Genomic DNA, 14,557 nt, shown 5'->3' with positions numbered 1-14,557 from the left:
GATTTTGTCCTTTGACCCCTGTAAAATCAAAACTGACAAAAATGCATGAAAAAATACAACACATTGGTCAACGCAAACGTCATTGCTGTTGGTGGCCAGGTAAAACAGGTGGTCACATGGTAGAGGTTATTAAACATCTCAAAATATTTCTGGATGCAAATTTGCATGGCAAGTATGTTGGTTACAAGACAGGGTTGCGAATTAACAAAATAGGTCAAAGGTCAGATCAGACCACAAACAAGTTAGCATGACCTAAAGCTGTTTGCAAAAAGATGACACCTCAAGACACAAAACCTATGTGTGAAGACATAACCCTTTACCAAATTAACACCAGACCAATGTCTACTTGTCATTGTCTGGCAAGGTATCTTCATGTCAAGTCTCGTCTGCATTGGTTAAAAAGTATGGCTTTGGTATGCCAAAAACCTTAATTTTGTAACCAATTTTGAACCTTGACACCTGCAAAAGAGAAAAAATAAAGACACCAGATCAAAGTATACCTGCATTAGTTCGTGAAGGTTGTGGGTACTGGTTTGCCAATTGTTGGTTGGACTTATTGAATTTATTGAAAGAGGCATGTCAAGCCATAAACTTTAACTGTGCAACTAATGCTGACCTTTGACCTCTGGATAACCCCCTAAAAACAACTCTAATCCAAAAAAGATTCTCCGCATCCCAATAGTGGTTGTTTGTGCCAAATGGTATCTGTATCAACTCAAATACAGCGGAATGCAAGGAAAACAAGTGAATAGTCATCATCTTTCACCTATGACCCCTTAGAAATGGAAACAGAGGCCTAAATCGAAAATAAATTAATAAAAAGGAGTCACTGTTTTGGGCCAAGGTACCTAGATTCCTAAATTGAAGAGGAATTGCTGGTTAATGAAGCAATGGTGTACAATATTGAATGGTAATTGTTGGAAAGAACGAGAGAGAAAGAGAGAAAAAACAAGAGGGAGAATTGCTTTGCAATAAATGTTCCCAACCGAGTTCCAATGAATGTTCTTGTTCCAAGCAAAAAGGGCATAACTGTGAAAAACTGATGAAACGTCCCGACACTCAAACTTGTTTTGTAACTCGTAATAATAAAGCCATGTATCAAGTTTCAGTTGAATATGTTAAAGGATATGGGAGAAAAGTCTGGAAAAACCACAGGCGGGACGGATGGACAGACAGGCAGGAAAAATTGTCAGTCGCCTCCTGGTAGGGGACTAAAACGGAGGCAAAGGAAAGAGGAAGAACATGACATCTCCTCTCCTACAGGATTATATAATATTAATAATAAAGATAATCCTGGAAGCAATGACTGTTCACAGGCCTGGCAAGATCTTTATTATTGGTGCAAATAAAGAAATATTTCACCAAAAGAAGAAACTTTCTTTCAATGGAGATTCTAAGTGGAGTTTCCTCGGAGCAATCAGCTATGAAGAGCTCGCTGAATCTGCGATTATATTTTGCTTCCCACTTCGCCGGAGTATTTCCAACTAGTCTCTCCAAAGTTCAGAAACCCGCATTCTTTCTTCTATAGGAACGACACAAATGAGGACAGATTATCGATACTACATCATTTCCACGCTCCCAAATCTAAATGGTCAGTAAGATGCAGTACAAGCTTCTTTTTTATTTACCATGAGTGAGTCCATCACATTCTACTACATTTATGCCCCAACCCAGAATAAACCTACTACTTCTGCTTTCCCATATTAGGGGGTTGGTCAGCCAGAATAAACAGGGTGGCTATGAATTTTTTTCTTGTCACCCTGTTATGACAAGCAAACATGTCACATGGACGGTATGGTCTGGAGGAAAGACCCCCAGTTGTGATCTGTTTATTGCAAAATGTTACATTGGCGTAGGAAGGCCACAAAGGTCCCATGGATCTGGTAGTCCCCTCAATGCCGCATCCCTGTTATATTTATTTTTACCCTTCTGAATCCCTTACCCATTGGGCCCACCCCTTGAACGGACACTGGGAGGCGTGGTTCGAACTACATGCGCTTTGCGTAGGGATACTGCGGCACGTTTCAAAGAGTGTGGAGTGAAAAATCCTCAGACAGAGGGTGGGCGAGATATACGAGCAAAAGCAGCGCAATGATGGTCGAGAGGTCAGTTTCTCCAAACAGCTACATCCTCATTCTGAGTGAGATCATTCCGTCTGTGCTCAAAGCACTGACCTGCATGGTCTCTGGCTGAAACAATTACCACCAGCAAGAAGCGTCAATCCCTCATACCTCATTTGTTCCGCTTACACGGTTTGCTTGTTTATTTGCTGACCCACTATTCTGGCCACCCATTCATTTTCATACATGTACATGGCCATAGTGAGGGGAGGGGTTCCAAATGTAATTATAGTCAAGTGTGTATTATCTTTATCTTCCATGGGGAACTGGAACTAGAACAACTACAACGACTCTGCATGCCCAGCTAAGGGGTGCAGCGACCCCCACCCCCCCCCAACCGACCCCCAACCCTTAGGGGGTTGGCCCTTTTGCATTTTGTTCCATAAGGACAGGGGGAAAGCGAGGGAATTTTGGAATTGTTTGGCCATCGTGACAGCGATTGCTCTCCTTCTCTTCGTGAAGGACACCAACGAATGCCGACAGATGGGACACCCGCTTAACGTCCATTTTCACTCCTGTGAATTCTTAATAAAACCATCTTGTTTCATCATCCAATTTAGTAGACAAGAGAGTTTACCTAATTCCTCACAAAGGCAGATAAAAGTACAGACATTTCAAAAACCTTTGCACTCTGCAACCCCTCCATTACAAGGATTATTTCCGTCATACTTGAGACAAAGTGTAGGACAATATGGTGTGAAATAGTTTAATATCACAAATTGTGCTTTGTTTGAACAAACCTCCCCTTCCCCACAGCCCCCCAATCCCTCAACCCCACCTCCAACCCCTTTTTCCACCCCAACGCCCAAAATCGATATTCTTAACATTTGACAATAAAAAAAGTGACCAAAGTGAAAAGCTGTTTTTCACAAAAGGCGTTTTAAATGCCATTCTTCAGATCGTCATGCAGTTCGGAGAACGTATGTACAGGTCAAAACAAATGTACAAAAGGGCTTATGTTTCAGCAAATATCGGGATAAAAGTATCAAAGGGGGAAACTACAAACATTCTGAGTAACTTACGTAAAGGGCTCTCAAGTCCCGGATCCAAGCCGTTTCTCTTGTCGAGTGAAACCTTTGGGTTTCAATACCACCGTTTAGAGGCCATTTTTCCCCGCAAAGCGGGGGTTGGCCTTTTCGGGGACCGTGGTAGTTGTTGTTTTTTGGTCCCCTTTTTGAAGCAATGTTTTACGGCCGGATGCCCTTCCTGACGCCAACCCTTTTTGCCGCCTTCAACGACAAACAGGGAATTACCAGTGAACTGGTACTCAATTAGCCGACCTCGGAAGGATGACAGGCTGAGTCAACCCCCCTGGCATTAATTCGGCGATCGACCGAGATTCGAACCCAGGATCCTAAGCCGGCACCCCAGCCGCTAGCCCAACACCAGGGATTATTGGTTTCAATAATGGGCAAAATAACTTTTGGGGTGTATGCTTGCAGTCAGATGTTCCATTCTTCAATTACGTGGTACATTCTTTACCAATCATTGAAACATGAAGCTGCAAAAAAAAAAAAAAAAAAAAAAAAAAAACAGCAACAAAATGAAAAATCGGTCAGATACCGAGGACTTTCCGGGATGTACTTTTTATTGGCCATTTTGGACAAATATGGCGGCCGAACCACGTGACCGATGACGTCATCATTTGTTTTCTAAACTAATTTATTCCTTGATGATACTCAAGAAATTTCATCTTGATCGAATCAAGCGTTGTACTTGTCGAATTATGACATCATAATGGAGGCGCCAATGACATCATCATTAACATATTTTATTCCCCATGGAGAGTTCTTTACAATGAGCCAAGTCTCAATTTTTTCTATTCAGCACTTTCGGAGATGTAGAGGTGCTATGTTTTTCGGTTTTTCCAAGATGGCAGCTGAACCACGTGACCGATGACGTCATCATTTTTTTTTTCTCCACCAGTTTATGCCGTCGTGTCGCTAAAAAAATTGCATCTTGATTGGATGAAGTTTTGTACTTGTCGAATTATCAAATTATGACATCATAATGGAGGCCTTGGGCCGAGAGTGTTAAAAATTGGGCACAGTCTATTCCAGGGCAAGACAAATACGTGTGTAAAGTTTGGCGATTCTACGTGCAATGGTGTAGACGTAGTACTGCGAACAAACAGACAAACAGATGAAAAATCGGTCAGAGACCCTGGACTTGCCAGAATATACTTTTTTTTTTTATTGGCCATTTTGGACAAATATGGCGGCCGAACCACGTGACCGATGACGTCATCATTATTTGTTTTCTAAACTAATTTATTCCTAGATTATGCTCAAGAAATTTCATCTTGATCGGATTAAGTTTTGTACTTGTCAAATTATGACGTCAAAATGGAGGCACCTATGACATCATCACTAACATATTTTATTCCCCTTGGAGAGTTCTTTACAATGAGCCATGTCTCAATTTTTTCTATTCAGCACTTTCGGAGATTATAGAGGTGCAAAGTTCTTCCGTTTTTCCAAGATGGCGGCCGAACTACGTGACCGATGACGTCATCATTATTTTTTTTTCTCCACCACTTTATGCCGACATGGCGCTCAAGAAATTGCATCTTGATTGGATGACGTTTTGTACTCGTCGAATTATCAAATTATGACGTCATCATGGAGGCCTTGGGCCGAGAGAGTTAAAAATTGGGCACAGTCTATTCCAGGGCAAGACAAATATGTGTGTAAAATTTGGCGATTCTACGTGCAACGGTGTAGACGTAGTACTGCGAACAGACAGACAAACAGGCAAACAGACAAACCAACCGATCAATATACTTGCCGGATCTTTTCCGGCAAGTAAAAAACTGCACAATCTTGCGAATAAATACTTTGCACTGCCAGTGCTGGCTGTCCACTGCGGCACCGTGCTGGGTACCGATAGTGGAGGACAACTCCGGACTCGTAAAAACCTATCATCACCATCAAAATACGTAAAGGTGGCTCGTTCAACAAAAAAGGAGATCGGATACGGTAGTAATGACGAAATGACAAAAGGACAGACTTTCAGTGTTGGATGAACTGCCTGTGCAATTTGGTGTGGCAAACATACGATGATATCGAGAGTGCTCTGCAAATATGCAGTGAGCGATCATGTTTCATTCTACAACATAGTCGATGTCGATCTCGCTAAACTGAAAAGGAGGACGACCAAAGCAATTTGGAAAGTTTAAGACCGAATTGTTAAAACGAGCCACATTATGGAACAGCAGGTAGCATTGACATCGCTGATGTGGTGGTAACAACATTTAAAAGTAAACAACCAAATTTGAATCTGGCATAAAGCAAGTATGACCAATGGCAGAACACGATGCACGACATTGACGAAACAAACTCCCCCCCCCCCACCCCGCCCCCAAACCCCCACTTCCACCGACAATGGAAATGCAAAAGTGTTAATGCGTGCAGCCGGATTACGTTATATATATATTTTTTTTGTTGTTGTTGTTGTTGTTGTTGTATACAAGATCGAGGCTCGTGAAAGAGCGAACATTAATCACACAGAAAGACAAACAGACACATAAAACAAATAACATCGGGAGCGGTAGACAAGATGGGGAGAGAGGGGGAAGGACACAAACACAACATTTGAGAGCAGGGACCGAGAGACATGGAGACATTGAGAGATCTGTGGGAGGGAGAGGGCTTTGGGGGGCAGGCATGTGAAAGGGGGGGGGGGTGGGAGAGGTATAAACATATGGACACTGCCAGGATTTCCAGGAAAGAAGTTGGAATTTCAAACAAGGTGGATCTGGGGTGAATTAGTGGGGGTAGAAAAGATCAAGGTTTTGGATGGGGGAAGATAAGAGATGGTGGTGAACAGCTGTTTTAAAGACCTGGAGGGAGGAGAGGGATTGAAGGGAGTGTGGGAGTTTGTTCCAGAGGCGGGAGAAAAGAGGAATGAAAGAGTGAAGGTGAGCAGAGAGCCGAGATTTCGGCAGTTTAACCATCAGAGGGTTGCTGGCAGATCTTGTGCGACCTGTAGGAATATTTGGGGGACAGAGCACAGAGAGAGCTGGGGGAGCAAGGCCGGAGAGGAGTCGGTAGAAGACAGAAAGACCACCTACCTGCCTGCGGTGAGTGAGTGAAAGGCCCTCAGAGATAGCTTCATCGCGGGAGATTCCAATGATTTTGAAAGCTTTGGATTCAACAGCGTGAAGCCGAGCCAGGTGTGAGGCAGGAGCACCAGCCCATAGGGGAGAACAGTATTCCATTGAGCTGCGGATGAAAGCCTTGTATGTGGTGAGGAGCTCAGGTGTGCCGAGGAAGGACTTCGCACGACGGAGGATGCCCAGTCGGCGACTGGCTTTGGAGGCCAGCTTGGAAATGTGGTTTTCCCAAGAAAGATCATGGCAGATAGTGAGACCCAAAAGCTTGAGCGACAGAACTTCTTGGAGAGGATTGTTGAGAAAGTAGATGGGAGGGTTGACGTCGATCTTTTCGGAGAGACATAGTAAGAGAGTGAGATTTGTCAGGATTGAAAGACATGTTCCACTTGTTTGACCAGTCTGTGATTTTGTCCAGGTCTTCAGAGAGTGAGGAGGCTGCAGACTGCCGATCTGAGGGAAGAGGAATGGAGCGGCAGAGAGTGGAGTCATCAGCAAAGAGATAGAGAGGATTTTCCAGAGAGTCGGAGAGATCATTGATAAAGACCAGAAAAAGCACAGGGCCCAGCACACTTCCTTGGGGAACTCCAGCCTGAACAGGAAGGGGAGATGAGAGAAATCCATTCAGGGCCACACGTTGACTACGACCAGAGAGGAAGTCCGCAAGCCATGCATGGAGATTTCCATGGATACCATAGGAGGAGAGTTTGGTGAGCAGAGCTGGGTGCCAGACCGTATCAAAGGCCCGTGATATGTCAATGGAGACAGCTCTGATTTCCTGTTTGGCATTGAGGACCTCCATCCATTGTTGAGACAGCAGAAGCAGCATGTCCAGAGTAGAGTGACCTGGTGACCTTGCAGACACCTCAAGGTTGTGGGTTCACATCTAACAGAAGGCAGCAGTATTAAATGTTTGGATTCTAGGTTTGCGGAACTTCAACTAGTCTGAAGAACATTACCGTGTCACTATCGGATTGGACGCAAAAGTTCTGCCTAACAAACAGCCATTACAAGGCATGTCATATTTACATCAAATGTATTTACAAAAAATAATGTGTACGCACATCTTATTTACATTAAAAGCCGAAACGCATGAACAGGCCTACAGTCAGCCTTCTCAAACATCAAGGCAAACATTACACCAATAGATTATTTTACTACATTCATGTGCATCCTACAAATGGGACAAAAAAGCAAATGTTTACACTTTAAATAAAATATAAAACTATCAAAGTCCTTAATTAGGAAACGGCCACCCTTCAGTCAAAATATCAACAGAAACATTGCTAAAACTCATGCACCGACAGTTTACAAACATCAGAGTGAATGAATCAAAGTGGTGACTTTGTAACAGAGGTTCTCAAATAGTGTAGCATCACCAGTCCTTGCCTGGGTTGGTGGCACCAGTTTAAGTCCGAGAGCACTTGGCAGGTGGAGGCATGAGCCCAGTCTCTTCAGAGTGTGGCAACTTCCTGACTGTCTTTTGTGTAGAAACGGCTGGGAGGGGCTGTGGAGAGGATGATACCTGACTGCGTTTCTTCTCTACTTGGTCGATCATCTTGAAGAGAACCTCTTTGTTGATGGGGTGTGTGATCGTCTTGCAGACACCTGTGGGACAGGTATGATGATAATTCCTCAAGGTTGTGGGTTCACATCTAACAGAAGGCAGCAGTATTAAATGTTTGGATTCTAGGTTTGCGGAACTTCAACTAGTCTGAAGAACATTACCGTGTCACTATCGGATTGGAGTGCCTTCATAAAAACTCAGCTGTCTCACCAATAACCGTCAGGTTGGGAATAATCTGCACTTCCTGCCTCATTTAAAAAACATGTGATGTACATCCAAACTTTGAGGTGAACTCTTAAAGTCTTCAAAGTAACTTTATAAGGACAATAAAGGCCCTGAAAAAGGAAGTACAACCCACAACTCCACAAGCAAAACAAAAAGACCACAACAGAATATATTGCTAAGTGGAAGCGGGAGGCTCCATTGCTAGATTGTGGTAAGAATATCATGCACTGTGTGACCATGTAGATTATATTACTTTAGTAACACAGGGAAAATGTTAGAATAAGTTGTCTTGTTCAGCATGCACTGAGGAGGAGGCAGTGAGTGTTCACTTTATGACAGTGTAGAGCAAGATACAAGATATGTCCCGTGAGACGGGACGGCCCAGAAGATAGCATGCCCAAAGAATCAGACGGCCACAGAGCGGGACGCGCCACCCAAAAAGGCGGTGCCAAAGTTAACGAGGGCCTTGACTGGCTGCGTGCGGCAATAGTAGTTCTAGTATTTGAGTTGGAGTGATAGTTTTATGTTGGACTTTTGGAGTTCGGGTTGGAGTTGGGATTAAACCTTGGCAGAGGCAGCATCCCTCTCTTGGGGAACCCTAGTAATTCTGAACGCAGTAACATCTTAAACACCATTTCAGCATCTGTGGAGGCATTTATACATCTCTAGCTCAGAGCGACCATGTTAACGGACGCCTCTAACGTGACGATATGTAGATATGTTCCCCCTGTAAAGGTGGGAATTTAGAGCCTAACTTACACAATATAACAAGAGTCAGTAGACTGTATATAGAGATGGCATGGACAACGTATCAAGTCCAACCCCAAATAATGTTTTTGAAAAATTAAACTAATGTAAACGTGCAACTTCCAGTATGCATGGGATCCAGTAACCCCTCCTGGTTAAACTTCCAAAATCCAGACTGACTGCACACATCAACTCTTATTCCTCACTTCTCCCATCAATCGAACCACCTTCCAGAGGCCACCTTTCCCACTCTTGCTTCCAAGGCTTCAAGCTGGCAGTGTACCACCACCTCGTGTCATCCCCCATCCGGACCCATGATTTTTATTACCACCCATTAACCCTTCCTAACCCAACCCTCTTGCTGATTTCAATGTTACCTTCCTTTCTCTCTCTCTTCCTTTCTTTTTCATTAATTCCATTGCTGGATGTGTCATTATTGCCCCACTATCCCCACTGTCAATTTAGCCTTGCTCTTCCATGAGCCTCACTCTTGCAGAGAGGAAATAAAAAACTGTGGGACCTAAATACTTTGTCAAGGAATAGAAATGCCACACATGGCAAAACTCACCGATTGCAGTTTCATAGCTGTTTGGAAAACTCTTATCCAGTCTCTGCTTCATGAACACCCACTCATTGTTTACAAATTTGCACTCGATTATCTTGTTATCGTACTGACGAAGCTCCTTTGTGACCTGCACCAGCACAGCCCGGGTTCCCCAGGAAAAACAAACAAACAAAAAAAGAACAACAAAACAACTTTCCACTATATTTGCTTTCCTATGAAACACATCAACATTCAAAAACATGGTTGGCCATTATTGGCAATTTATACATCAAGATGATAATAATAATAATAATAACAAGGTTAAGTTGGAGGTCATACTTTACCTTCATTTGTGACAGAGGAGTATCAAGCTGCCCCACGAACAGCAGTCCCAGGTTTTGAACGAGGAACCTGTGCCCACGCAGAACCTCAACAGTGTGGACCTTCCCTCCCCCAGATATAAACTACATGTGTTATTATTATTCCTATGATTATTATTATTATTATTATGATTGCACTTGCATCCAACTGTGATTCTCAGGTTCAAAACAATGGCAGCTAGCAATACTTTAAAGGAGGAAATTAATAATGGTTAAAGGTTAAAGGAGGAAATTAATAATGAAACAACAAACTCCATCTACATTCACAAATAATCAAATTTCATAAATATGAATGCTCTTACAAACAAGTGAATGGGCTCAGCAATTGACAGAGCAAAACCATGTGCTAGAAGTGGTGCAAAATGCATGAAATTATGCAAAATATTGAGGTGACTGTATAAAATAGAAGTTTGTGGACATTATTATACAGGTATCGAGTCTCATAGAAGAGTAGAACAATAGGGTACAATGAATTACCAGGAAAAGGGAAACAGCCAATCTCAGAGGTGGATCCCATTTAGCTGACAATTTGTAAATCATGGCAAAGTGCCAGCCAGACTGAATCAAATGCATGGGAGATGTCCAGTGAGATAGCCTTGATATTGTTACATTTGTGGGGATAGGTCATGACATACCATAGTGGAGATAGAACTGTGTAGGGTAGTATGGACTGCGTGCGAGGTGAGTGGGAAGCCAATCTCGATGTATTTAAGTTGGAAAACTGTGAGCTTAAGATTGTTTCTGTCTTCACAAGGGGGTGGAGCTTGTGTCAACACAAAGGGGGCAGAGTTAAGATTAGTTTCCCTGGTATGTGATTGCCTCCTGTGGCTTTTCCCTACATTTTTTTTCATAACAAGGCCAGCCATAAAAACCATAGTTACGCCAACAACAACAACAACACCACCACCACCACCACCAATAGTCCCCTGCAAGCCCGAATATTCTTGATAGGCGAGTAAGCTTCGCCTTAATGACGCTCAAGCCAAGTAAAGCCAGCAGGCCACGCCCCAAAGTTCATCATTGGTCGTGGAGATGGGGTAATCAAATAGCGCTCGGCCATTGGTCGGCTTGACGCCAGGGTGACGTCAGAGCAAGAAGGTTCTAGGAGGAAGAAGAATCTGGCCGACTGTCTCTCTCTCTCGTTTTGGCTCTCATCTCAAGCGGTCGCTGTTGTCTCGGGTGTGCAGGAGAGGGGACATGTCGGAGCTTTGGAACTTTTGCAACGTTGGAGGAGGGGGTGTGGTGACTGTGGCGCTTTTGGGGGGAGGAGAGAGCCACGTCTCGCTTGGTTTTGGAAGCGAAGAAGGGCCAGTTAGCTGCTTGCTCGTGCCTGGGCGTTTTGGGTGCCATTTGTTGGAGCGTTTCCTGCGTGGGTGGCTGCACGGACTGCCGTGACCATCAAGCTCCCAGGCGTAGTTTGGACGCCAAGGTGAGTGCCGGCCAGCTTGTACTCTATCTGTACTTTATCTACTTTATTTATGTAATCTCTGTACTTTATCTAATCTTTCCCCTTGTGTGTGTCTGTGTCTGATTGGAGGATCCTCCAGTAGGAAATATTAGACTTACCTCACTGTTCATTTTTTTATTCATTACATTTAATTTAATTTAATTCATAATTGTGCATTTCATTTGTTGTGTTTATTTGTTCTGTGGGTTTCGGATAAAACCCCGTGAGCTTTGTGCAGGTAAGCACTTTGGTTCCTTCACTCGCACACAACGGGCCAACCGCAAGTTTCGGCTACATGCCTCAGAATTGAAAAACCGTTACGGCCATTCATCACCCTGCGGTGTTAAATGTTCGGGCTGACAGAACAATATCTTGTTTGAGATAGAGTGCATCCATCCACTGCATGTCCTAACTATAATGACCTTGGCGAAAGCCAAAGTGATGGCAAGAGATCAGACTTAAAGAAAAGACGGGTCTTGAGGTCTGCTGCAATTAACGATTTTATCACGATATGGAGAATACTGGCTGGTCTTTCATTAAGAGAGATGGGTTTTGCCACCATTTTGATGAATTCAGCTAACAATGAAGATTTTCCATGATGCAGGTAGGTGGCCATCAGAAAACGAGGTGGAAGAAACAGTGCATTCAGAAAGTATTCAGACCCCTTCACTTTTTCACATTTTGTTATGTTGCAGCCTTACGCTGAAATCGTTTAAATTCATTTTTTCCCTCATTAATCTACACTCAATACCCGATAATGACAAAGAGAAAACAGGATTTTAGAAAGTTTTGCAAATTTATGAAAAAGAAAAAACTGAAATATCACATTGACATGAGCATTCAGACCCTTAAGTCAGTATTTAGTTGAAGCACCTTAGGCAGCGATTTCAGCCTCGAGTCTTTTTGGGTACGACGTGACAAGCTTTGCACAGCTGCATTTGGGGATTTGCTGCCATTCTTCTCTGCAGATCCTCTCAAGCTTTGTCACGTTGGATGGGGACCATTGGTGGACAGCCATTTTCAGGTCTCTCTCGAGATGTTCGATTGGGTTCAAGTCAGGGCTCTGGCTGGGCCACTCAAGGACCTTCACAGAGTTGTCCCTAAGCCACTCCTGCGTTGTCTTGGCTGTGTGCTTAGGGTCATTGTCCTGTTGGAAGGTGAATCTTCGGCCCAGTCTGAGGTCCTGCGCGCTCTGTTTCAGGTTTTCATTAAGGATATCTCTGTACTTTGCTCCGTTCATTGTTCCCTCAACCCTGACCAGTCCCCCAGTCCCTGCTGCTGAAAAACACCCCCACAGCATGATGCTGCCACCACCATGCTTCACCGTTGGGATGGTATTTGGCAGGTGATGAGTGGTGCCTGGTTTCCTCCAGACATGACGCTTAGCATTGAGGCCAAACAGTTCAATCTTGGTTTCATCAGACCACAGAATCTTATTTCTCACAGTCTGAGAGTCCTTTAGGTGCTTTTTTGCAAACTCCAAGCGGGCTTTCATGTGTCTTTCACTGAGGAGAGGCTTCCGTCTGGCCACTCTGCCATAAAGCCCAGAACGGTGGAATGTTGCAGTGGTGGTTGTCCTTCTGGAAGTTTCTCCCATCTCCACACAGGATTTCTGGAGCTCAGCCAGAGTGACCATCGGGTTTTTGGTCACCTCTCTTACCAAGGCCCTTCTCCCCCGAGTGCTCAGTTTGGCCGGGCGACCAGCTCTAGGAAGAATCCTGGTTGTTCCAAACTTCTTCCATTTAAGAACAAGCGTTATGCCGAGGTCCCCCGTCGGTGAAGTGATGCGAGTTGACAAAGTGGAAGACGCAAGGCGGCCATCTTGGATTTTGACGTGGCGACCCAATTTTCAATAGCGTTCTTCCTTAAGCGTAGATACACCCACACACCAGATTAGAAGTTGGCACTTCGCTTATTTTTCAAGATATTCCACTCACAAGGTTCAGACATACATGGAGGCGGCCATCTTGGATGTTGACGTGGTGACCCAATTTGCAATAGAGTTCTCCCTTATGCGTAGATACACCCACAGACCAGATTAGAAGTTAGTATTTCGTTTATTTTTCAAGATATTTTGTTCACAAGGTTCAGACATATATATTGTGGCGGCCATCTTGGATTTTGACTCGGCGACCCAATTTTCAATAGCGTTCTTCCTTATGCCTAGATACACCCACACACCAGATTATAAGTTGGTACTTCGCTTATTTTTCAAGATATTTCCCTCACAAGGTTCAGACATATATATGGTGGCAGCCATTTTGGATTTTGACGTGGCGACCCAATTTTCAATAGCGTTCTTCCTTATGCCTAGATACACGCACACACCAGATTAGAAGTTGGTACTTCGCTTATTTTTATTTATTTATTTTTCTTGGCGTCAGGAATGGCATCCGGCCATAAAAACATTGCCTCAAACAGGGAACCATGATTGTCATGGGGCCCGCAAGGCCAACCCCCGCGACAGCGGGGAAAATGGCCTTAAAACGATCATTCATTCATTCATTCATATTCATTCACTTCGCTTATTTTTCAAGATATTCCACTCACAAGGTTCAGACATAAATGGTGGCGGCCATCTTGGATTTTGACTAGGCGACCCAATTTTCAATGGCGTTCTTCCTTATGCCTAGATACACCCACACACCAGATTAGAAGTTGGTACTTCGCTTATTTTTCAAGATATTCCGCTCACAAGGTTCAGACATACATGGCATCAGACGTACATGGCGGCGGCCATCTTGGATTTTGACGTGGGTTGCACCCACACACCAAATTCGAATGCGGTCCATCGCATATGCACGCACGCATGCACGCACACCCACACGGACACACTGACGGAGGGCAAAACCATAGTCCCTCTTTCGCTCCGCGGTGCGACGGGGGAAAATTATGGAGGCCACTGTGCTCTTGGGAACCTTCAATGCAGCAGAAATTTTTTTGTAGGCTTCCCCAGATCTGGGCCTCGACACAATCCTGTCTCTGAGCTCTGCAGGCAGTTCCTTCGACCTCATGGCTTGGTTTTTGCTCTGATATGCATTGTCAGCTGTGAGACCTTATATAGACAGGTGTGTGCCTTTCCAAATAATGTCCAATCAATTGAATTTACCACAGGTGGACTCCAATCAAGGTGTAGAAACATCTCAAAGATGATCAAGAGAAATGGGAGGCACCTGAGCTAAATTTCAAGTGTCATAGCAAAGGGTCTGAATACTTATGTCAATGTGATATTTCAGTTTTTCTTTTTAATAAATTTGCAAAACTTTCTAAAATCCTGTTTTCTCTTTGTCATTATCGGGTATTGAGTGTAGATTGATGAGGGAAAAAATGAATTTAAACGATTTCAGCATAAGGCTGCAACAAAACAAAATGTGATAAAAGAGAAGGGGTCTGAATACAATATATATATATTGTTG

At 43.8% G+C, this 14,557-nt stretch overlaps 1 protein-coding gene across 2 annotated transcripts in view; it reads right to left on the bottom strand.

Moving 5' to 3' along the window:
• Window positions 1-1,305: 1,305 nt before the first annotated feature.
• The window catches only part of RNGTT (RNA guanylyltransferase and 5'-phosphatase), a 139,025-nt gene continuing 125,773 nt past the window's right edge, over window positions 1,306-14,557 (bottom strand). The window contains exons 14-17 of one of the 2 annotated variants that reach the window (XM_068110882.2): window positions 9,659-9,725; window positions 9,339-9,462; window positions 7,621-7,839; window positions 1,306-1,522 (exon numbers count right to left, since the gene is read on the bottom strand). In XM_068110882.2, the coding sequence (XP_067966983.2) occupies window positions 7,640-7,839; window positions 9,339-9,462; window positions 9,659-9,725 (391 nt within the window). In that variant the 3' untranslated portion in view covers window positions 1,306-1,522; window positions 7,621-7,639. Of the gene's footprint in view, window positions 1,523-7,250; window positions 7,840-9,338; window positions 9,463-9,658; window positions 9,726-14,557 lie in introns of those variants that run through there. The other variant, XM_068110883.2, reaches the window with a different exon arrangement.

The sequence above is a fragment of the Myxine glutinosa genome, chromosome 3 (assembly GCF_964187855.1).
Source record: "Myxine glutinosa chromosome 3, kmMyxGlut1.1, whole genome shotgun sequence".
Taxonomy (NCBI): Eukaryota; Metazoa; Chordata; class Myxini; order Myxiniformes; family Myxinidae; genus Myxine; species Myxine glutinosa.
This window is presented reverse-complemented; position numbering and strand designations above follow the sequence as displayed.